Source organism: Gorilla gorilla, chromosome 2, assembly GCF_029281585.2.
Source record: "Gorilla gorilla gorilla isolate KB3781 chromosome 2, NHGRI_mGorGor1-v2.1_pri, whole genome shotgun sequence".
In the NCBI taxonomy this organism is placed as follows: domain Eukaryota; kingdom Metazoa; phylum Chordata; class Mammalia; order Primates; family Hominidae; genus Gorilla; species Gorilla gorilla.
The window spans coordinates 140320171-140345153 of record NC_086017.1 but is presented as its reverse complement, the minus strand read 5'-3'; the positions used below and the strand labels follow the sequence as shown (position 1 = coordinate 140345153).

Sequence of the window (24983 nt, the reverse complement as noted above, 5' to 3'; positions counted from 1 at the left end):
GTCTCGATCTCCTGACCTCGTGATCCTCCCGCCTCGGCCTCCCAAAGTGCTGGGATTACAGGCCACTGTGCCCGGCCAAATTTTTGTAATTTTTTAGTAGAGACAGGGTTTCACCATGTTGAACAGGCTGGTCTTCAATTCCTGACCTCAGGTGATCCACCTTCCTCGGCCTTCCAAAGTGCTAGGATTACAGGTGTAAGCCACGGTGCATGGCCGAGAAATAGTTCATTTTTGTTTTGTTTTGTTTTGTTTTGAGACAGAGTCTCGCTCTGTTGCCCAGGCTGGAGTGCAGTGGCATGATCTTGGCTCACCGCAGCGTCTGCCTTCCGGGTTCAAGCGAATCTCCTGCCTCAGCCTCCTGAGTAGCTGGGCCTACAGGCGCCCACCACCATGCCCAGCTAATTTTTTTTTGTGTTTTTAGTAGAGACAGGGTTTCACCATGTTAGCCAGGATGGTCTCGATCTCCTGACCTCATGACCTGCCCACCTCACCCTCCCGTAGTGCTGGGATTACAGGCGTGAGCCACTGCGCCCGGCCCTGAAGAAATTTTTGATTGTTACAACTGGAAGGGTGCTACTGGCACATAGTGGGTAGAGGCCAGGGATGTGCTAAGCCTCCTACAAATAATTATCCTAAATAAACTACAGTGTCAGTAATTCTACTGTTTAGAGACACAGTTCAAAAAGAAATGGTAAACCTGAGTAGTCCTATATCTGTTAAAGAAATTGGGGCTGTGCACCGTGGCTCATGTCTGTAACTGCAGCACTTTGGGAAGCGGAGGTGGGTGGATCACCTGAGGTTAGGAGTTCAAGACCAGGCTGGCCAACATGGTGAAACCCTGTCTCTATGAAAAATACAAAAATTAGCCAGGCATGGTGACGCATGCGTGTAATCCTAGCTACTTGGGAGGCTGAGGCAGGAGAATCACTTTAACCCAGGAGGCAGAGGTTGCAGTGAGCCAAGATTGGGCCACTGCACTCCAGCCTGGGCGACAGAGCGACAGTCCATCTCAAAAAAAAAAAAAAAAAAAAAAGATGGAAAGAAATTGAATTCATTTCTAAATACCTTTCTAAAAGAAAATTCCAGACCCAGATGGCTTCACTGGTCAGTTCTACTAAATATTTAAGGAAGAAATAATACCAACTCCACATAGTTTCCTCAAGAAAATGGAAGAAGAGTGAACACTTTGTAACTCATTTTATGAATTTTAGTATCAGCATTACCCTGATGCTAAAATCAGAAAAAGATATTATGAGAAATAACTACTGACAATATTTCCTATGAATATAGACAAAAATCTTTAATGAAACATTAGCATATCAAACCTAGCAATGTATGGCCGGGCGCGGTGGCTCACACCTGTAATTCCAGCACTTTGGGAGGCCGAGGTGGGTGGATCGTGAGATCAGGAGATCGAAACCATCCTGGCTAACACACGGTGAAACCCCGTCTCTACTAAAAATACAAAAAAATTAGCTGGGCGTGGTGGCAGGTGCCTGTAGTCCCAGCTTCCTGGGAGGCTGAGGCAGGCGAATCGCTGGAACCCGGGAGGCGGAGCTTGCAGTGAGCCGAGATTGCACCATTGCACTCCAGCCTGGGCGACAGAGCGAGATTCCGTCTCAAAAAAAAAAAAAAACCTAGCAATGTATAAAAAGGATAATACATCACAACTAAGGAGGATTTATTCTGGAAAAGCATAGTAGATTCAGCATTCAAAAATAAGTTAATTCATTGTGTCATTCTAAAGAAGAAAAACTGTATGATCTAAGTAGATGCAGAAAAAGTATTTGACAAAATTAGACGTTTATTCATGATAAGAACTCAGCAAACTGGGAATAAAAGGGAACTTTTTACCCTGATAAAGCACTTTTTTTTTTCTGAGACGGAGTTTTGCTCTTGTCACCCATGCTGGAGTGCAGTGGTGCAATTTCAGCTCAATGTAACCTCCGCCTCTCAGGTTCAAGTGATTCTCCTGCCTCAGCCTCCCGAGTAGCTGGGATTACAGGTGCCAGCCACCACACCTAGCTAATTTTTGTATTTTCAGTAGAGACAGGGTTTTACCATGTTGGCAAGGCTGGTCTCGAATTCCCAACCTCAGGTGATCCACCCACCTTGGCCTCCCTAAGAGCTGGGATTACAGGCATGAGCCACCACACCTGGCCCTGATAAAGTACTTATAAGAAACCCATAGCCAATAAACTATTTAATGGTGAAGGATTGAATGCTTTCCTCTTAAGATCAGGAATGAGGCAAAGACATCCATTCTCACCACTATATTCAGCGTGATGCTGGAAATCCTAGCCAGTGCAGTAAAGTAAAAAAAGGAAATAAAAGGCATAAAGATTAGAAAGTAATAAGTAAAACTGTCTTTATTGTTAACATAGAAAATCCTATATAATTTTCTTTTTTTTGAGATGGAGTCTCGCTCTGTCACCCAGGCTGAAGTGCAGTGGTGCAGTCTCGGCTCACTGCAACCTCTGTCCCCTGGGTTCAAGCGATTCTCCTGCCTCAGCCTCCTGAGTAGCTGGGACTACAGGCATGTGCCACCATGCCCGGCCAATTTTTGTATTTTTAGTCGAGACAGAGTTTCGCCATGTTGGCCAGCCTGGTCTCGAACTCCCAACCTCAGGTGATCCACCCGCCTCTGCCTCCCAAAGTACTGGGATTACAGGCATGAGCCACCACGCCCAGCCTAAAATCCTACATAATTTTCTATGTAGAAAATCCCAAGGAACCTACAGAAAGACTTCTAAAATGGATAAGTGAATTTATCAAGATCACAGAAAAGAAGTTCAATATACAGAATTGTATATATACACACACACCCCCATATATATTCATATATGTTTTTTATATATTTATATTTATATATATTTATATATATATATATATTTTTTTTTTTTTTTGAGACAGAGTCGTCCTCTGTCACCCACGCTGGAGTGCAGTGGCCCAGTCTCGGCTCACTGCAACCTCTGCCTCCCAGGTTCAAGCTATTCTGCCTCAGCCTCTCGAGTAGCTGGGACTACAGGCATCCACCACCACACCTGGCTGATTTTTGTATTTTTAGTAGAGACAGAGTTTCACCATGTTGGCTAGGCTGGTCTGGAACTTCTGGGCTCAAGTGATATCTGCCTGCTTCAGCCTCCCAAAGTACTGGGATTACAGGTGTGAGCCACCATGCTCAGCTTCAAAATTATATTTTTGTATACTAACATTGAACAGCTGGAAATACATTTTTTTAAAGTGCTATTTACAAAAGCACCAAAACACAAGAAATAACTTAGGTATAAATCTTTTTTATTTTAATTTTATTTATTTATTTTTTTGAGACGGAGTTTTGCTCGGTCGTCCAGGCTGGAGTGCAGCTCACTGCAAGCTCCGCCCCCCGGGTTCATGCCATTCTCCTGTCTCAGCCTCCCGAGTAGCTGGGACTACAGGCGCCCACCACCACGTCTGGCTAATTTTTTTTGTATTTTTAGTAGAGACGAGGTCTCACCATGTTAGCCAGGATGGTCTCGATCTCCTGACCTCGTGATCCACCCACCTTGGCCTCCCAAAGTGCTGGGATTACAGGCATGAGCCACCGCGCCTGGCCATACTTAGGTATAAACCTAACAAAATACAGTCAGGATCTGTATGCTGAAAACTAGGATGCGATGACTAAGGAAACCAAAGAAGACCCGAATGAATGGGGAGATACACTGTGCTGTTGTATGGGAAGACTTAACACAGTACAGATGTTAATTCTTTCTCTCTTCCAATATATCACAATCAAAATTCTAACAGGATTTTTTGTTTACATTGACATTCTATGTCTGAAATTTAATTGGAAAGGCAAAGGAACTAGAATAGCCAAAACAATTTTGAAAAGGAACAAAATTGGAGCGTTCATTCCACCTGATTTCAAGATGTAATAGAAAGCTCCAGCTTCCAGATAATGTGGTATTGGTGAAAGGACAGGGCACATAGACCAAAGAAACAGAATTAGAAGTCCAGAAATAGAGCCACACATAAATGGTCAGTTGACTTTTTCTTTCTTTTTTTTTTTTTTTGGAGACAGAGCCTTTCTCTGTCACCCAGTCTGGAGTACAGTGGTGCAGTCATAGCTCACTGCAGCATCCACCTCTTGGGCTCAAGTGATCCTTTTGCCTCAAACTCTCATGTAGCTGAGACTGCAGACGCATGCCACCATGCCTGGCTAATTTTTTTCTTTCTTTCTTTCTTTTTTTTTTTTTTTGAGATGGAGTCTTGCTCTTTCGCCCAGGCTGGAGTGCAGTGGTACGATCTCGGCTCACTGCCTCCAGGGTTTAAGCGATTCGCCTGCCTCAGCCTCCCAAGTAGCTGGGACTACAAGTGTGTGCCACCATGCATGGCTGATTTTTTGTATATATACATATACGTATGTATATATACGTACGTATATATACATACGTATATGTATATATATATATATATTTTTTTTTTTTTTTAGTAGAGACGGGGTTTCACTGTGTTAGCCAGGATGGTCTCCATCTCCTGACCTCCTGATCCACACACCTTGGCCTCCCAAAGTGCTGGGACTACAGGCGTGAGCTGCTGTGCCCAGCATGCCTGGCTAATTTTTTTTTTTTTTTTTTTGAGATGGAGTTTTGTTCTTGTCGCCAGGCTGGAGTGCAGTGGCGTGATCTCAACTCACCTCACCTCCACCTCCCGGGTACAAGTGATTCTCCTGCCTCAGCCTCCCAAGTAGCTGGGATTACATGCATGTGTCACCATGCCCAGCTAATTGTATTTTTAGTAGAGATAGGGTTTATCCTTGTTTGTCAAACTGGTCTCGAACTCCCAACCTCAGGTGATCTGCCTGCCTCGGCCTCCCAAAGTGCTGGGATTACAGGTGTGAGCCACTGTGCCCAGCCCTGCCTGGCTAATTTTTAAGTTTTTGGTAAAGATGGGCTCTTGTTATGTTGCCCAGGCTGGACTTGAGCAGTCTTCCTGTCTGTGTCTCCCAAAGTGTTGGGATTACAGGCATAAGCCACTATGTCTGGTTTGGTCAGTTGACTTTTGACAAAGTTATGAAAACAATTCAGTGGAGAAAGGGATGACAAATAACTCTTAAAAATTCATCGATTAGAAAATATAATTTGTTTTAAGAAGTGGGCAAAATTTTGAACAGATACTTTACCAAAGAAAATATGTAGGGTGGGCATGGTGGCTCACGCCTGTAATCCCAGCAGTTTGGGAGGCCGAGATGGGTGGATCACTTGAGGCCAGGAGTTTGAGACCAGCCTGGCCAACATGGCAAAATCCCATCTCTACTAAAAATACAAAAATTAGCTGGGTGTGGTGGCTCACGCCTGTAATCCCAACTACTTGGGAGGCTGAGGCATGAGGATAGCTTGAACCTGAGAGGCAGAGGTCGCAGTGAGGTGAGATTGTACCACTGCACTCCAGCCTGGGCAACAGAGCGAGACTCTGTCTCAAAACATAAAATAAAATAAAATGTAGATGCAAATGAGCATCTTTTCATGTGTTTAACATAATAGTCATAAAGGATATGCAGATTAAAACAACAGTGGGCTACTACACACTTAATAGAATGACTTACACAAATAGTGACCATGCCAAGTGCTGGTGAATATGTGAAGTAATGAACTCTCATAGACTGCTAGTGAGGAGGCAAAATGGAACAGTTACTTTAGAATGGGGTTTGGTGGTTTCTTATAAAGTTAAACATACACTTAACCTGTGATCCATCAATTCCACTCCTAGGTATTTCTCCAAGAGAAATGTGATACTTTTCTGTTACACAAAAACTCATACATAATGTTTATAGTAGCCCCAAAACTGGAAGCAACCCAAAGGTCCTTCTGGTGAATGGATAAACAAACTGAGGTGTGTCTATAAAATAAAATAATACTCAGTAGTAAAAACAAACATATAGGCTAGGCACTGTGGCTTATGCCTGTAATCCCCAGCACTTTGGGAGACCAAGGTGGGAGGATCGCTTTGAGTCCAGGAGTTGGAGACCAGCTTGGGCAACATAGTAAGGCCTCATCTCTGTAAATAATAATAATAATTAAAGTAAATAAATAAAATTAAAACATATGGATGAATAAATAAAAATAAAACAAAAATAAATAAAACATTTCAACTCAGCCTAATGCTGAGTGAAAGAAACAAAACTCAAAATACTGCATAATTTATGATCCCATTTATATGATGTTCTGGAAAAGCAAAATTATAGGAACAAAATAAATTGTGTTTACTGGTGGCCAAAAGTTGGGTAGGGGGAGGGGTTGACTATAGTGATGCATAAGGGAATGTTTCGGGGCGATGGAACTTTTCTGTGTCTTAATTGTGGTGATGATTACATGATTATATGCATTTGTGAAAACTCACATAATTGTGTACCAAAAAGTAATGTTTTTATATGTAGATTTTGGAAAGTCAATAAAAAAAATAAAACTTGTGATTCTTGTTTTCTCCAAGATGCCTTGGCTTTGCTTTGGGAGAGGCTTCTGGAATCCTCTCCCTTTGCTTTGGTTGAGGCCCTCAGAGGATTGGTCTGCCTTGAATTCTCTGTGTCTTTAGCACTGGAAAGTCTCACCATGGTGGTGGCAGGTCTTTTTTCTTTCTTAATAGAACAGAACGTGGGAGTGGGAGGTTCTAAAATGTATTTTTTTTATTTTTTTATTTTTTGTGAGACAGTCTTGCCCTGTCACCCAGGCTGGAGTGCAGTGGCGTGATCTTGGCTCAGTGCAACCTCTGCCTCCCAGGCTCAAGCTATTCTGCTACCTCAGCTTCCTGAGTAGCTGGGGTTACAAGCGTGCACCATCACTCCCGGCTGATTTTTGTATTTTTAGTAGAGACAAGGACTCCCCCATGTTGGCCAAGGCTGGTCTCGAACTCCTGACCTCAAGTGATCTGCCCTCCTCTGCCTCCCGAAAGGCTGGGATTACAGGTGTGAGCCACCGCACCCAGTTACAATATATTCTTACTTGACTTTTTTTTTTTTGAATGGCGGTCTCACTCTGTCACCCAGGCTGGAGTGCAGTGGTGCTATTACAGCTCACTGCAGTCTCCACCTCCTGGGCTCAAGCGATTCTCCCACCTAAGTTTCCCAAGTAGCTGGAACCACAGGCATGTGCCACCACACCCAGTTAATTTTTCATATTTTTGGTGGAGATGGGATTTCACTATGTTGCCCAGGCTAGTCTTGAACTCCTGAGCTCAAGCAGTCCACCCACTTCTGCTTCCCAGAGTGCTGGGATTACAGGCGTGAGCCACTGCACCTGGCCTGTTTGACTTTTTAAAAAAAATAGACTTTATCCAGGCAAGAATTACATGTAATAAAATTCCCCCGTTTTTAATGTAGAGTTGGATGAGTTGCAGCAGATTTTTATACCTGTGAAAGCCACCACCTCCACAAGCAGTATCCATCACCTCTAGAAGTCCTCTCATGCCCATCTTCTAGAGCATCAGTCTTAGCCGTAACCCAGGTGTAAGAGCCCTTCTGGACTTGCTGTTGTCATCCAGCATTACCTCATAAAGGCCTTGCTGTGTCTCCACTGTGTGCAAATTGTCCCTTTCAAAAGTTATATGATGTTTCATTTCAACATATTAGGGTTCATTAACCATTTTCCTACCTTCTCTGTGGTGTGATGCCCCAGCTGCACCACAGTGAAATTTGTTGTGCACATCCCTTTCAATTAATCCCTTAGGCATAATTCTTAGCCCTATAGTCCTTGCCAAAAATTTTTCCCATATAGCAATACATTGCTTTCCTGAAAACACTAAACCATCATAGAATGCTGCCATCCCTGGGTGCGTATCCCAGCCTCATTGTATCTTTGCTGGCCTTGGTTGCTGTTTCCCCATCTCTCTTAAGAGCTTATTATTTCAGTAGTTGTATAAATGGAACTGCTGGGTTGTTTGAGGGTTGTTTATATTTTTTTGGTTCCTAATGAGGATGAAGTTATTTTCAAGGATTTTTTTTTTCTTACAGTAGTGGGAACTCTGTTTATAATTCTTGTCCTTTCATTTATTTGGGTGGTTTTTCTTATCAATTTAGATGAGTATTTTTATGTAGTATACCTTTGTAGGTGTTGACATTCATTTTAAGGATATGATACTAAGTGTACGTGTTAGAGGTGTTGACATTCATTTTTATGGAATGATATTGTTAACCTTTTTGTTTTCTAGCTGGTTTAGGTGAATTTCGAATTCGTGACCTGAATGATGAAATTAACAAGCTGCTAAGGGAGAAAGGACACTGGGAGGTCCGGATAAAGGAGCTGGGAGGTCCTGATTATGGAGTGAGTACATGGCAGCCCCAGTGGTGGGTCTTGTCTAGTTTTCCAACCACAGCAGTTCCCAGCCCATTCTTGCCATAGTAGTCCCTTGATACAGGAAAGCTATGAACAGGATGGGTAGGATGATGCTGGAAGACCTCACAGCACATGCATCACAGCAGACAGGGCATCTGTATGTACCAGCCAGAAGGCCTTGTGGAAGCTGCTTCATCTCTCAGCCTCGTGTTTAAAATGACCATGAGCCCGGGCATGGTAGCTCACTCCTATAATCCCAGCACTTTGAGAGGCCGAGGCGGGCAGATCACTTGAGGTCAGGAGTTCAAGTCAAGCCTGGCCAGTATGGCAAAAGCCCATCTTTTCTAAAAATACAAAAATTAGCTGTGTGTGGTGGTGCACGCCTGTCATCCCAGCTACTTGGGAGGCTGAGGCAGGAGAATCACTCGAACCTGGAAGATGGAGGTTGCAGTGAGCCAAGATCGCCACTGCACTCCAGCCTGGGCGACAGAGTAAGATTCTGTCTTCAAAAAAAAAAAAAAAAATGACTATGGTCCTTCACTGGGTGCAGTGGCGCACACCTGCAATCCTAGCACTTTGGGAGGCTGAGACAGGATGAGCCCTTGAGCACAGAAGTTTGAGACCAGCCTGGGCAGTGCTGTGGGACCCTGAATCTACAAAATATTTAAAAATCAGCTAGGCATAGTAGCACATGCTTATAGTCCCAGCTGCTCAGAAGGATGAGGTGGGAGGATGGCTTGAGCCTGGGAGGTGGAGGCTGCAGTGAGCTGTCATCATGCCGTTGCACCTCAGCCTGGGTGCCAGAGCAAGATGCTGTCTCAAAAAAAAGATAAAATGACCATGGTTCCTCACATTCTTTGAGTGCCTTAGGAACTGGAGACAGCCATTTGTTGGCTTTGTTATCTGAGAGCCATAGAGACACTACATTCTGTCCTTTTTTTGGACTTCTATAAATGCAATACTCTAGAACCATAGCTTTCAAACTTTTAAGAACATGGCCCATTGTAAAACACACACAGAAACACACACACACAATCACAAGCCAGCACACAAAGGTGCTGAAAAAAACAATAAGTATGGTATATTTTTTATTCTCTTCTATTTTGGTTTTTAAAAATTTGATGTTTGTGACCTGCTTAAATGATTTCATGATGCACTAATGGGTCTTGGTTTTGAAAACTCCTGCCCCAGAGCCTAATTCGTTCACACTTTTGTGATGAGACCTACCTCAGATCACTGGAAACAGCATGTAATCAATGGACTATAATGTGTTATATAAGAAACACATGCAGTTTTTCTACGTGTTGATCTTTTCACCTTGTGAAAGTCTAACACATAACCATAATTCTTACCCTAGTACATACAAATGGAGTATTCAGCCTTCCCACTGCAGAAGAGGAAAGGCACTCCCATTTCTGAAGCACCTTTTGTGTCCGGGCACTGCACTAGGAGACTTCTCTTGGGTGTCTTGCCTAACTTCTTTTTTTCTTTTCATTTATTTTATTTTTGTTGTTTTTTATTTTTATATGCCAGTCTTCTCTGTATCATTCCGATTTTAGTATATGTCCTGCCAGAGTGAGCCCTTGCCTGATCTCTTCAGTAGTTGTGTGGTGGAGATTTTATTTTTCCTGTGAGGCAGCTTAAAAGCAGCTCATTAATCCACCTAGAAAAGTGGTCTCAGGTATGAAAAAATTCGTATGTGAAATGTTAAGTTCCACCACCCAAATTCAACACTATTAATATTTTTATATATTTTTTTCCAGAGATTTTTAATGCTTAATAATTTTATTTTTATTTTCTACATATAAAAGTAATATATTACCACTAAGTTCAGAAAAGTACAAAGAAGCAGAACAACAGTCAGTCACAATCCCATTACATAAGTGCAGCCACTTGAATATGCTCTTTATCTTTTTTCTCCTTCCGTTGTTTTTGTATGAATGTCATAATTGAAACCATACTCACTGTATGTACAATTTTGGTTCTGGATTTTGTTTTTCTTTTCAAAATGGTAGCTTTCATTATATAAACAGTACATATTTTTGTGCAGAGAAAAAATATAAATATAAAAATTATAAGATATAAAAAATACATGTTAGTATATACATTACAGAAATTCATTAATATTCTATGTGCTTTATTCTCTAAACTGTATAAGGAATACAGTTTCGTGTCAATAAATAATCATATGATAGATATGTATATTAAATTGTTTTATTTTATTCTAGTTTAGTTTTTTTTTTTTTTTTTTGAGACAGAGTCTTGCTTCATCACCCAGGCTGGAGTGCAGTGGTGCAATGTTGGCTCACTGCAACCTCTGCCTCCTGGGTTCAAGCAATTCTTGTGCCCCAGCCTCCAGAGCAGCTGAGATTACAGGTGTGCGCCACCACACCTGGCTAATTTTTATATTTTAGTAGAGTTGGGGTTTGACCATGTTGGCCAGGCTGGTCTCAAACTCCTGACCTCTGGTGATCTGTCCGCCTTGGTCTCCCAAACTGCTGGAATTACAGATGTGAGCCACTGCACCCAGCCTCTTAGTTTTTGAGACAAGATCTTACTCTGTCACCCCAGGCTGGAGTGCAGTGGCACGATCATGGCTCACTGCAGCCTTGACTCCAGGTGCAAGTAATCCTTTTACCTCAGCCTCCCGAGCAGCTGAGATGACAGGTGTGTGCCACCATGCTCAGCTAATTTTTTTTTTTTGTGATGGAGTCTCGCTCTGTCACCCAGGCTGGAGTGCAGGAGTGTGATTTCGACTCACTGCAACCTCCCCCTCCTGGGTTCAAGCGATTCTCATGCCTCAGCCTCCAGAGTAGCTGGGATTACAGGTGCCCACCACCACACCCAGCTAATTTTTGTATTTTTAGTAGAGACAGGGTTTCACCATGTTGGCCAGGCTGGTCTCGAACTCCCTACCTCAGGTGATCCACCTGCCTTGGCTCCCCAAAGTGCTGGGATTATAGGCGTGAGCTACCGTGCCTGGCCATGCCCAGCTAATTTTTAAATTTTTTGTAGAAATGGTGTCCCATTATGTTGCCCAGGCTGGTCTTGAGCTCCTGGAGTCAATCAGTCATCCTGCCTCAGCCTCCCAAAGTACTGGGATTACAGGCATGAGCCGCTGTGCTCAGCCAAATTGTATGATTTAAAAAAATGTTTTTTAACTCAAAGAGCATTGCAAAAATATACAGAGAACTTTTATGTACCCTCTATACAGATTTACCAGTATTTAACATTTTGCTTGTATTTGCTTTATTTTCTTTGTGTACCTTGAGATTTATTTTTTGTGAACCACTTGAAAGGTAGATTACAATACATCGTGCTTCTTTACCCTTTAATATATGTGTATTTCCTAAGAAGAATATTCTCTTATGTAACCATGGTAGAGCTATCAAGTTTAAGAAATTTAACTTGGCTACAATAATTGAATCCATGTGGCATTTCATCAGTTTTCCCAATAATGTCCTTGGTAGCATTTCTCCTGCAGTACAGGACCTGATCCGGGGTCACATACTACATGTAGTTGTCAAATCGCCTTTTTTTTTTTTTTTTTCGAGACAGTCTCGCTCTGTCGTCCAGGCTGGAGTGCAGTGGCGCGCGATCTCAGCTCACCCTAACCTCCGCCTCCCAGGTTCAAGTGATTCTTGTGCTCCAGCCTCCCAAGTAGCTGGAATTACAGATGTGCGCCACCGTACCCTGCTAATTTTTGTATTTTTAGTAGAGATGGGATTTTACCATGTTGGCCGGGCTGGTCTTGAACTCCTGACCTCAGGTGATCTTCCCGCCTTGGTCTCCCAAAGTGCTGGGATTACAGATGTGAGCCACCGCACCCAGCAAATCATCAGTTTTAATAGATATAGTTGTATCTTCTGGATATATTTCATTTGTTTTCCACTAATTGTCATATAGGTTGTTTGTAATCTTTTTAAAGGTTTTGTCACTTAGCATCGTAAGTGTTTTTTATCTTTATTTATTTATTTATTTTTAAATTATTTTATTTTATTTTTTGAGACGGAGTCTTGCTCTGTCACCCAGGCTGGAGTGCAGTGGTGTGATCTCAGCTCACTGCAAGCTCCGCCTCCCAGGTTCATGCCGTTCTCCTGCCTTAGCCTCCTGAATAGCTGAGACTACAGGCGCCCACCACCATGCTTAGCTAATTTTTTGTATTTATGGTAGAGACGGGGTTTCACCATGTTAGCCAGGATGGTCTTGATCTCCTGACCTCGTGATCCGCCTGCCTCGGCCTCCCAAAGTGCTGAGATTACAGGCGTGAGCCACTGCGCCCGGCCTAGTTTTATTTATTTTTTTTGAGACAGGGTCTTGCTCTGTCACCCAGGCTGGAATGCAGTGGCACGATAGGTGTGTGTCACCATGCCTGGCTAATTTTTGCATTTTTTTGTAGAGACAGGGTTTTGCCATGTTGCCCATGCTGGTCGTGAACTCCTGGCCTCAAGTGATCTTCCCACCTTGGTGTCCCAGAGTGCTGGGATTACAGGTGTGAGCCACCGTTCCCAGCCCATAAGTGTTTTTTATTTATTTATTTATTTATTTATTTAATTTACTCCAGCCCTGGCTGGAGTACAGTGGCACGATCTTGGCTCACTGCAATCTCCACCTCCCAGGTTCAAGCAATTCTTCCTGCCCCAGTCTCCTGAGTAGCTGGGATTACAGGCGTGTCTCACCACACCCAGCTAATTTTTGTATATTTAGTAGAGATAGGGTTTTGCCATGTTGCCCAGGCTGGTCTTGAACTCCTAAGCTGAAGTGATTGCCTACCTTGGCCTCCCAAAGTGCTAGGATTACAGGTGTGAGCCACTGCATCCGGCTATTATCTTAAAATATATTTGCAAACATGGAAATAGTGGGTTTAAAGATCAGATCTGCCAGGCGCAGTGGCTCACGCCTGTAATCCCAGCACTTTGGGAGGCCGAGGTGGGCGGATCATGAGGTCAGGAGTTCAAGACCATCCTGACCAACATGGTGAAACCCCGTCTCTACTAAAAATACAAAAATTAGCCAGGCGTGGTGTCACGCACCTGTAATCCCAGCTACTCAGGAGGCTGAGGCAGGAGAATCACTTGAACCCAGGAGGTGGAGGTTGCAGTGAGATTGTGCTACTGCACTCCAGCCTGGGCAACAGAGCGAGACTCCACCTCAAATAAATAAATGGGCAACAGAGCGAGACTCCGCCTCAAATAAATAAATAAATAATAACTAACTAACTAACAGATCCATTTTCTCTTTTTTTCTTCCCAATAAGAAAGTCGGCCCTAAGATGCTGGATCATGAAGGAAAAGAAGTCCCAGGAAACCGAGGTTACAAGTACTTCGGAGCAGCAAAAGATTTGCCTGGTGTTAGAGAGCTGTTTGAAAAAGAACGTAAGTAACTAAGTTTGTGACAGTTTTAGCCTTTCATTGGTAATAATCCTAAGAGTAGATATGCTATATGCTAACTGCTCTTACTTTTTTTTCTTAGTTGCATAACAGCCTTATAGTGTAGGAATTATTGTTCCCAGATTTTAACTGAGAATTCTTAAGAACTGGGATAGAATCATAGGCCCATGCCATACAATTGGGGCTGGAAAGTGTGCCCAGGATTGGCTGGTGCAGGATTCTGCCTTTGGCAGGTGCTAATCTGTCAGTCTGGACAAGGAGTTTCCCTATTTGAAGTTTCCCAGAACGATTGGGGCAGACTCTGAAGTTCATTGAATCAGGTCATGTTTCAGTTACTTATTAGTTGAACAAATGATAACCAAAGAACAAATACAATCTTGGGCCAAACCCTAACATGTAAAAATGGAGAAAAGTGAGGCCCAGCACTGTGGCTCATGCCTGTAATCCCAGCACTTTGGGAGGCTGAGGTGGGCGGATCACCTGAGGTAGGGAGTTAGAGACCAGCTTGACCAACATGGAGAAACCCCGTCTCCACTAAACATACAAAATTAGCTGGGCATGGTGGTGCATGCCTGTACTCCCAGCTACTCAGGAGACTGAGACAGGAGAATTGCTTGAATCTGAGGGATGGTGGTTGCAGTGAGCCGAGATCGTGCCATTGCACTCCAGCCTGGACAGCAAGAGCGAAACTCCATCTCAAAAAAAAAAAAAAAGGAGAAAAGTGGAGCTACTTTGTGTGAATCCAAATAGGGCACACCCACCTTTCCTCCTTCTTTCAGCCAAACCTCCTGAATATAATTTGAAACTGTTAGTCTGGAGTTTTAGTCGGTTTTGATTTTGTGTTTTAGAAAGGTAGTCAACACTTCATAGGAAAAAGTACGAGAGGCAGAGAAGAATGATGCCAGTATTTTCACCATTATTAGCGTTTTGTTATATCTCCTTCTAGTTGGCTTTTCTATTTTAAAAAAATATAGTTCTATTTTTATTAAACGCTGATTATTTTAAAATTCATTATTCCACAACTAGTTTTGCATAGGCCACTACCATCCCTTAAAAATAATTCAGAGTTTAAATATTGTGCCATTAATTATGAAGGAATATATTTTTTACTACAGAGGAGTTATAGCCAGGCACAGTGGCTCATGCCTGTAATCCCAGCACTTTGGGAGCCTGAGGAGGGAGAATCACAAGGTCAGGAGTTCGAGACCAGCCTGGCCAACATGGTGAAACCCTGTCTCTACTAAAAATACAAAAAAAATTAGCTGGGCATATGGCAGGCACCTGTAATCCCAGCTACTCAGGAGGCTGAGGCAGGAGAATCACTTGAACCTGGGAGGCAGAGGTTGCAGTGAGCCGAGATCGTCCCACTGCGCTCCAGCCTGGGCAGCAGAGCAGGACTCCATCTCAAACAAAAAAAAGAAGTTATAAAATACAGAAAATCAGAAAAAAACCACTCACATTTTCACACCTCATATGTGATGATTGTTAGTACATTAGGGCATTGTTCCCTCCAGTTTCTTTCTTTCTTTCTTTCTTTCTTTTTTTTGAGATGGAGTCTTGCTCTGTTGCACAGGCTGGAGTGTAGTTGTGCAATCTCGGCTCACTGCAACCTCTGCCTCCCGGGTTCAAGTAATTCTCCTGCCTCAGCCTCCCAAGTAGCTGGGACTACAGGCGCATGCCACCATGCCCAGCTAATTTGTATCTTTTTTTTTTTTTTTGAGATGGAGTCTCGCTCTGTCACCAAGGCTGGAGTACAGTGGCCCAGTCTTGGCTCACTGCAAGCTCCACCTCCCGGGTTCACACCATTCTCCTGCCTCAGCCTCCTGAGTAGCTGGGACTACAGGCATCTGCCACCATGCCCAGCTAATTTTATTTTATTTTTTTGTATTTTTAGTAGAGACGGAGTTTCACCGTGTTAGCCAGGATGGTCTCGATCTCCTGACCTCGTGATCCACCTGCCTCAGCTTCCCAACGTGCTGGGATTACAGGCGTGAGCCACCGTGACCAGTACTAATTTGTATTTTTAGTAGAGACAGGGTTTCACTGTGTTGGCGCCAGGGTGGTCTCGAGCTCTTTTTTTTTGAGATGGAGTTTTGCTCTGTTGCCCAGGCTGGAGTACAGTGACGCAATCTCGGCTCACTGCTGCAAGCTCTGCCTCCTAGGTTCACGCCATTCTCCTGCCTCAGCCTCCTGAGTAGCTGGTACTATAGGCGCCCGCCACCACGCCCTGCAAAGTTTTTGTGTTTTTTTAGTAGAGACGGGGTTTCACCATGTTAACCAGGATGGTCTCAATCTCCTGACCTTGTGATCCGCCCGCCTTGGCCTCCCAAAGTGCTGGGATTACAGGCGTCAGCCACTGTGCCCAGTACTAATTTGTATTTTTAGTGGAGACAGGGTTTCACTATGTTGGCCAGGGTGGTCTCGAGCTTTTTTTTTGTTTTTTTGTTTTTTTTTTGACATGGAGTCTTGCTGTGTTGCCCAAGCTGGAGTGCAATGATGCGATCTCAGCACACTGGTGTAAGCTCTGCCTCCCGGGTTTACGCCATTCTCCTGCCTCAGCCTCCCGAGTAGCTGGGACTATAGGCGCCCGCCACCACGCCCGGCAAAGTTTTTGTATTTTTTTTAGTAGAGACGGGGTTTCACCGTGTTAGCCAGGATGGTCTCTATCTCCTGACCTCGTGATCCGCCCGCCTCGGCCTCCCAAAATGCTGGGATAACACCCCACTGCTCCTGGCCGGTCTCAAACGCTTGATGTCATGATCTGCCCACCTCGGCCTCCCAAAGTGCTAGGATTACAGGAGTGAGCCACCTCGCCTGGCTGTTCCTTCCAGTTTCTAAAGGGTTGTATTGGGGTGGCTCCTATGTTGTGATTATGCTCTATATGTTAGGTTTTTTGCATTTACATTTTTCTAAATGTATTTTTGCTTATTCCAGTGATAGATTTTGGGGTTTTTAAATTTATTTTTCCTTTTTTGTCATCTATTGAAAAGATTTTTGTTTTAGAAAGAAAATGCATAAGTGAATTTTACTGGTTATAATTCAAATAGTACAGATAGAGTTAAAGTCCTCTTACCTCTACACTCATCCCAGTGCCCCTCCTACAGGTAACTGATAACCATTATTATCTGTTTGGTATGTTCCTTTCCAGCCTTAAAAAATTTTTTTAGGCCAGGCGCGGTGGCTCATGCCTGTAATCCCAGCACTTTGGGAGGCTGAGGCGGGTGGATCACAAGGTCAGGAGATCAAGACCATCCTGGCTAACATGGTGAAACCCCGTCTCTGCTAAAAAAAAATACAAAAAATTAGCTGGGCATGGTGGCGGGCACCTGTAATCCCAGCTACTTGGGAGGCTGAGGCAGGAGAATGGCGTGAACCCAGGAGGCGGAGCTTGCAGTGAGCTGAGATCGCGCCATTGCACTCCAGCCTGGGCAACAGAGCGAGGCTCTGTCTAAAAAAATAAAATTAAAAAATAAAAAGTAAAAAAAAAAGAAGAAGAAAATACAAAATTAGCTGGGCATGGTGGCAGGTGCCTATAATTCCAGCTACTCGGGAGACTAAGGCAGGAGAATGGCGTGAACCCAGGAGGTGGAGCTTGCAGTGAGCTGAGATCACGCCATTGCACTCCAGCCTGGGTGACAGAGCAAGGCTCTGTCTTTAAAAAAAAAAAAAAAAAAGAAGAAGAAGAAAATACAAAATTAGCCGGGCGTGGTGGTGCCTGCCTGTAATCCCAGCTACTTGGGAGGCTGAGGAAGGAGAATTGCTTGAACCCAGGAGGCAGAGGTTGCGGTGAGCTGAGATTGCGCCATTGCACTCCAGCCTGAGCAACAAGAGCGAGACTCCGTCTCAAAAAAAAAAAAAAAAAAAAAAAACATGCTGGGATTACAGGCATGAGTCACTGCGCCTGGCCAGCTTTTATTCTTTGACCAATCTGGTTGGTTGTCATTTTGTTTTTCATTTTTAATAATTACTTAGCCGGGTGCAGTGGCTCACACCTATAATCTTAGCACTTTGCACTTTGAGAAGCCTAAGCGGGTGGATCACCTGAGGTCAGGAGTTTGAGACTTGCCTGGCCAACATGGTGAAACCCCATCTCTACTAAAAATACAAAAATTAGCTGGGTGTGGTGGCGGGTGCTTGTAATCCCAGCTACTCGGGAGGCTGACGCAGGAGAATCGCTTGAACCCGGGATGCAGAGGTTGCAGTGAGCCAAGATCATGCCATTGCACTCCAGCCTGGACAAGAGCGAAATTCCATCTCAAAAAAAAAAAAGAATTACTTAAATATTCTGGATTGTAGTCCTAGTCTGAAAATATCTTCTTTAGGGCTTTCTCATGTATCTTTTTTGTTTGTTTCTAGTTTCTTTTGTCTTTTTTATTTACTTATGTTTCCTGTCATGCTTTTTCATTAAACATTATGACAGTTCCTGTGTTATTAAAATACTTTGTGAAATAGCATTACAGGGGCTGCAGGATATCCCATCCCATACATATTCTGCAATTTACAATCCTAGGTTATTCCCAAGTTTTCTCTATTATATAAATAATACTGTGATGCATATTTCTGTACATGAAGCTTTTTGCTATCTCGTGTTTGGTTTTTGTTTTTTTTTTTTTTGAAATGGAGTCTCGCTCTGTTGCCCAGGCTGGAGTGCAGTGGTGCAGTCTTGGCTCACTGCAACCTCTGTCCCCTGGGTTCAAGCGATTCTCCTGCCTCAGCCTCTGGAGTAGCTGGGATTACAGGGGCCCCCACCACCATGCCTGGCTAATTTTTGTATTTTTAGTAGAGATGGGGTTTCACCATGTTGGCCACGCTGGTCTTGAACTGCTGACCTCGTGATTCTCCCGCCTCGGCCTCCCAAAGTGCTGGGATTACAGGCATGAGCCACCACACCCGGCCTGGTTTTGTTTTTTACTTAGGTAGATTGCTTTTAAATGGACTAATGGGTCCAAGTACTGATTTTAAAAAGGGCTCTACCACTTAAATAATTCCATGAATAGTATAGAAAAGTGTCTATCCATGGTATTTTCTTTTTCTGTGTGATGGAGTCTTGTTTTGTCACCCAGGCTGGAGTGCAGTGGCGTGATCTCGGCTCACTGCAAACTCTGCCTCCTAGGTTCAAGCGATTCTCCTGCCACAGCCTGAGTAGCTGGGATTACAGGTGCGCACCACCACGCCCAGCTAATTTTTGTATTTTCAGTAGAGACGAGGTTTCACCATGTTGGTCAGGCTGGTCTCGAACTCCTAACCTCGTGAGCCACCTGTCTGGGCCTCCCAAAGCGCTAGGATTACAGGCATGAGCCACTGCGCCCACCTGGTATTTTCATGAACATAAATGCCACGTGTGTGTATAGCGTTGCATCAGGAGACAGCTTCGCTGGAGTGTGATTATGACTTGGAAACTCAGCTCCATTTCTGTTTCTTATAGCTCTTCCTCCTCCCAGAAAGACACGTGCTGAGCTCATGAAGGCAATCGATTTTGAGTACTATGGTTACCTAGATGAAGATGATGGTGTTATTGTGCCTTTGGAACAGGAATATGAGAAGAAACGTAGGTCTCTGGGCATTTCATTTCATAATAGATGGCATCTGTTTTCTGTTGTCTCCTTTGAAAACAGGATTTTCAATAGTGCTTTATGCCAGAAGGGAGTTTTCTTTGTTGCTAATGATCTTCAGGCGTGATGGTCTGCTAATTCCCTGACCCCTGTGAGGCAGTCAAAGCTGTGTGGGCCAGAGGTAACAGGTTGAGGAAGCCATGAGAGCCACGTCTGACCGGTCCCTGTCTGCTAGGAGGTCACCATGTGGATTCGTGCTAATACCAGTGCCCATGTGACACATCAGGCCAGGACTTTGGAAGCAAGTGGTCTGGAGCTGGAGCTGCTTTCTAGCATGCTCTGCCCCTGCCTTCTCTGTTTTCATGTGGACATGTTGGGAAGCCACTCAGGTTGTGGAAGTGGGGAGGATTTGGGAATGTTCCCTAAAAAGCTGCTTTGTAGTGACTGAAGGCCAGAGCTGTTGTAGGACTACCATGCCTCACATCCATTTCCACCCACGGGGGCAGAATGAAGGGTGTCCCTTTCTAGAGGGGATGTCTGGACTTTCCCTGCATAGTGTTGGCCTTTCCCTGAATAGTGTTGAAAGCTCATTTAGAGACAAATAAATAGCACCTACCCTCTCTTGTGTTCAGTCAGAGCCGAGTTAGTGGAAAAGTGGAAAGCAGAGAGAGAGGCTCGGCTGGCAAGAGGAGAAAAGGAAGAGGAGGAGGAAGAGGAGGAAGAGATCAACATCTATGCAGTCACCGAGGAGGAGGTATTGGGGTTGGCCCCCTCTGGCACTCACTGCCATCTGCTCCAAGCCATGAAGTGTGGCAGGGAGGAAGCTTGGCTCCCAAATACAGAGTCAGGGTTCACAGCCCAGCTTGCTCACCTGCAGGATGGCTGTGAAAACACTTGCGAGATTACAGGAGGGTTTCAGGAGGCAGCAGCCATGAGAGTGCCCTGCCGGCCGTGCTTTACACCAAGGCTTCCTTCTTTCCTTCTTAAAGACAGGCCCTTCTGCATACACTAGAATTAGACTGATAAACACAGAGGAAGCCATGAGCTTTAGCCCATGACCTCATCACTTCTGTTCACGTGTCAGTGGCAGTTGCTCTTCTGTAGTCTAACACCCCCATCTTTTTTATTTTTTTTGAGACGGCATCTGGCTCTGTTGCCCAGGCTGGAGTGCAGTGGCACAATCTTGGCTCACTGCAACCTCTGCCTCCGGGGTTCAAGCAATTCTTCTGCCTCAACCTCCCAAGTAGCTGGGACTACAGGCGAGTGCCACCACGCCTGGCTAATTTTTGTATTTTTAGTAGAGACGGGGTTTCACCATATTGGCCAGGCTGGTCTCGAACTCCTGACCTCGTGATCCACCTGCCTTGGCCTCCCAAAGTGCTGGGATGACAGGCGTGAACCATTGCGCCCAGCCCTAACACCCCCGTCTTACACATGGAAAGAAACGCAGAGCAGAGAAGAAACTTTCTTAGAGGGTCATGGTTGGGGAATCTTTGCATATTTTCAGACCTTTTGCATATTTTCTGATCTTTTGCATATTTTCTGATTTATAGGAAATACTCATTATATATCTTAGTTATTACTTTTTATTATAGCCACCATATAAGTAATCTTGACATATCTGTCTGTGCTACACCTTTTATTTTTTCTATGAAACATTACCAAAACTTCACTGCATTAAAGGAGGTATTCTGAAACAAGGAAAACTCAACATTTGAAATCTCTGCCTCCCAGGCAGAGCTCTTCTGCGGGGCCCTATATTTGGAGTCCTTGCTGCCTGCACAGGTCTAGGTGGATCTGATTTGCTCAACTGAGAGAAGGGAGGGGATCACCCACACATGGATGATGGCTCAGGTTCCACATGAGGAGCTTGCTGAGACATCACTGGTGAAGAAGCAGGCTCAGGTTTAGTGACTTAATGTCACATGGGATATAACAGGCCTGATGTTGCTGCTCATGTCCAGCTGGGCCAGCACTGGGGTTCAGTGCAGGTCTGAAGCAGGATGGCAGCATGCCTTAGGAGGATTTCCTCTAGGTACAAATATTCATTTGCTCTCTCAGCAGGTGTTTAATTCATGGCTCCTGTGAGCCAGCCCCATTCCAGGTGCAGGGGCATGGTGGTACAGAGGCTTGGAGTGTAGCTCATAGTCCAGGGGGAGGCAGTCCAGTAAGAGAGACAGTGAGCAACAGTCCCTCAATAGAGCCTGGTGCAGAGACAGCCTGCAGACGCTCTGCTGGGAAGCTAACCCCTCAGCTGAGATTAGGATGATCCAGCGAACTTAACCAAGGAAGGAGGAGATGAGGAGAGAGGGCTCCCAGCGGGGCGCATCATGTGCTGAGAGATCCTGTGATGAGTGTGAGAGACAAAGGACAGCCCAGTGTGCTGGAGTGCAGAGAGTGGGTGCTGGGTGTGAGTGGAGGCTGATGGGGAGCTGGCGTTGTGGGGAAGAGCAGTGGAAACCCACAGCAGAATTTTTTTTTCTTTTCAAATAATTATAGAGATACAGGAAGTTGCAAAGAGTACAGAGAGCTCTTGTGTATGCTTCACCCAGTTCCCCCCAATGGTTGTATCTCATGTAGTTCTAGCACAGTAGTAAAACTGGGAGGTTGACATTGGCATAATGAGTGTGTGGAGTTCTGTGTCATTTGTCTTCATGTGTGGAGATCCATGTGGCCATCATGACAATCCAGATACAGAACTGGCCGGGGGTGGTGGTCACACCTGTAATCCTAATACTTTGGGAGGCTGAGGTGGGAGGATTGCTTGAACTCAGGAATTCAAGACCAGTCTGGCAACACAATGAGGCCCTGTTTCTACCAAAAATAAAAACAATTAGCTAGGTGTGGTTGGACATGCCTATAGTCCCAGCTACTCAGGAGGCTGAGGTGTGAGAATTGCTTGAGCTCAGGGGGTTCAGATTACAGTGAGCTGTGATTGCACCACTGCACTCCAGCCTGGAAACTGTCCCTTTACTACAAAGATCCCTGGTGCCACCCCTTCACAGTACACACCTCCCTGTCCTCACCATCTCTTCTCCTAGCTGAACCCTAACCTGTTCTCCATCTCTGATTTTGTCATTTCAGAATGTTTTATAAATGGGATCATGCTGTGGAGTCACCTTTCACGATGGCCTTGACACTCAACATGATGCCCTTGCCATCCCTCTGGTTGTTGAGTTCAATAGTTCATTCCTTTTCACTGCTGAGTGTTGTTCCATATACAGAAAAGTACACACCTGCTAAATGTGTAGGTCACTGGATTTTCACAGGGTGAACACACACACACACATAGCAAATACCAGTGAAGAAACAGAACAGGACCACAGCGCCAGAAGCTCACTACTGCCTCAGGGGTCACCCTCCTGACCTCTCGTGACCCATATATTTCACTTGTGTCTGAACTTTACATATGTGAGTCGTGTGTACTCTTTTGTGTCTAATGTTTGTGGGTATTTGTGTTGTGTCCAGCTTGGGGTTTTGGCAGATAGGGTTGCTGGGAATTTTCTTGTTCCCGTGCAGTGTTTCTCTTGAGTACATGCTGAGGAGTGGAACCACCAGATCAGGGTAGGTATGTGTTTAGTGTTAGATACAACCAGTTTCTCCAAGTGCCAGCAGTGGATGAGAGGTTCCTCAAGAGGCTTTTGAAGCCATCCCCACTGGGAGCCAGTCAGGGAATGGGTTGTGCACGGTGTCTGGCAGAGCCCAGCAAACAGTGGACTCCCGACTCGCCACAAGACCCCTTCTCTCTTTCCAAGTCCGTGGTGTTTTCTTTGTTATTAGAAATTTGTATTGACTCATAGGCAACCTCTGAGTTGATTATTTTTCTATGCATGGTACATTCTTTTACATTTAAATTTTTTAAAATAGTGATACATTCACAAGGTTCAAAAGTGAAAAAGTATATAAAGATATTCCACAAAGATTCTCTTTCCTCACCCTGTCTCTCATCTACCTTGGTCTCACTGCCGTCAGTAATTTCTATTCTTATTTCCTCCTTAGACAAAAGGTAGCATTATATACACCGTGTTCTATGGCTTTTTTTACTTAATCTTGTGGGTCAAGTGTCTTTCTATAAGTATAGAACTTTCTTAGTTTTTTTTTCTTTTAAATAGTTGCAGAGTAGTGTGTTTTATAGAGTTGCCAGCATTTATCTAGCTGGGCGCCTACTGATGGACTTTCGCTTGTTCTGTTTGTAGTCGGATGAGGAAGGCAGCCAGGAGAAAGGAGGGGACGACAGCCAGCAGAAGTTCATTGCTCACGTCCCTGTTCCCTCGCAGCAAGAGGTAGGACCACAGCTAAGAGCTGCCTGGGCGCCGGGGGCTTCTCTAAAGCAGACTGCACAGAGCACTGTAGTGGGTTTTCGTTGTCCTTCCTACCCATCAGGGCAGCTCAGGGTCCTGACCACATGACACCTGTCATTGTGTTCAGGGTGTGGGGTCCAAAAAGGGCAGGACCCTCTGCTCTAGGCCATTCTGTTGTTCCAATGGGAGGGAGTTAGGACTCTTGGAGACTATTCTGCGTATTTAAATCAGACTCCTTGATGGACTTCTCCCGCGGGGACTTCCTCCTGGCTGGGTCTGGCAGGGGTTGAGGGGCTTTGCTGAGGAGTGAGCCCTGCACTCTTAATTTCCACAGATTGAGGAGGCACTGGTGCGAAGGAAGAAAATGGAACTCCTCCAGAAGTATGCAAGCGAGACCCTGCAGGCCCAAAGTGAAGAAGCCAGAAGGCTCCTGGGGTATTAGGACCCAGCTGGGCTCTCCTTGGAGTTCTTCCATCCCCCAGTGGTACCTCAGGACCCAGGGCTGCAGACACAGGCTGGTGCTGCAAGGGCTCCTGCCCCATTCTCAGCCTTCCTTCCCTCTCCTTGTCTTATGTTGACCGGAGGGTAGGGGTCTGTCCCTGGTCTTCCTGGTAGGTTTTGTACACATATTTTGCTACTGTGTGGATCCATTTATTTTTATTGTGTAGTGTATACAACAGGTTGCGAACTGGCTGCCTGTGTCTTATTTTGACTTGTACTGCGATTTTGAGGGGAGAAGAATCAATTAGTGGCAAACATTTAAAAATGCAATTTTTTGCAGACCAAAGTATAATTTTAAAAAATGCAAATTTTCTAAAAGACACATCTCTTGAAAAATGAGATGATGTGGCCAGGCGCAGTGGCTCACGCCTGTAACCCCAGCACTTTGGGAGGCCGAGGCGGGCGGGTCATGAGGTCAAGAGATGGAGACCATCCTGGCCAACATGGTGAAACCCCATGTCTACTAAAAATACAAAAAAATTAGCTGGGCGTAGTGGCATGCACCTGTAGTCCCAGCTGCTTGGGAGGCTGAGGCAGGAGAATCACTTGAACTCGAGAGGTGGAGATTGAAGTGAGCCAAGATCGTGCCATTGCACTCCAGCCTGGTGACAGAGTGAGACTCTGTCCCAAAAAAAAAAAAAAAAAAAAAAGATGGTATGTCAGCCCTGAGCACGCAACCCACAAGTCAATGACCAGGTCCCTCTGTGTTGGTCGCTGCTCTGGGCTCTCTGTTAGCCCCCCTCCACCTGCTCCACTCGCTCCTGCCTGGGTGGCAGGAATTTGAGTTTGCTATTCCTGTTTTATAACCTGTTCTGCAGAAACCTATTTTTATTAAAGATTTTTATAAGAAAGGGAAACCTCCATGTCTTCAGCTTGTTCCCTGGGCCGACAGCTCTGAGGTGACAGGGGCATTAGGATGTGACCAGTCACTGA

The 24983-nt window shown here is 44.8% G+C and overlaps 1 protein-coding gene across 1 annotated transcript in view; it reads left to right on the top strand.

The window, feature by feature from the left end:
* Nucleotides 1-24907, top strand: part of ISY1 (ISY1 splicing factor homolog) — a 32228-nt gene extending 7321 nt beyond the window's left edge. The window contains exons 6-11 of the mRNA XM_004036273.4: nucleotides 8182-8294; nucleotides 13564-13681; nucleotides 19122-19244; nucleotides 19881-20002; nucleotides 23445-23531; nucleotides 23884-24907. Of these exons, the coding sequence (XP_004036321.4) occupies nucleotides 8182-8294; nucleotides 13564-13681; nucleotides 19122-19244; nucleotides 19881-20002; nucleotides 23445-23531; nucleotides 23884-23991 (671 nt within the window). The 3' untranslated portion in view covers nucleotides 23992-24907. The remainder of the gene's footprint in view (nucleotides 1-8181; nucleotides 8295-13563; nucleotides 13682-19121; nucleotides 19245-19880; nucleotides 20003-23444; nucleotides 23532-23883) is intronic.
* Nucleotides 24908-24983: the final 76 nt, after the last annotated feature.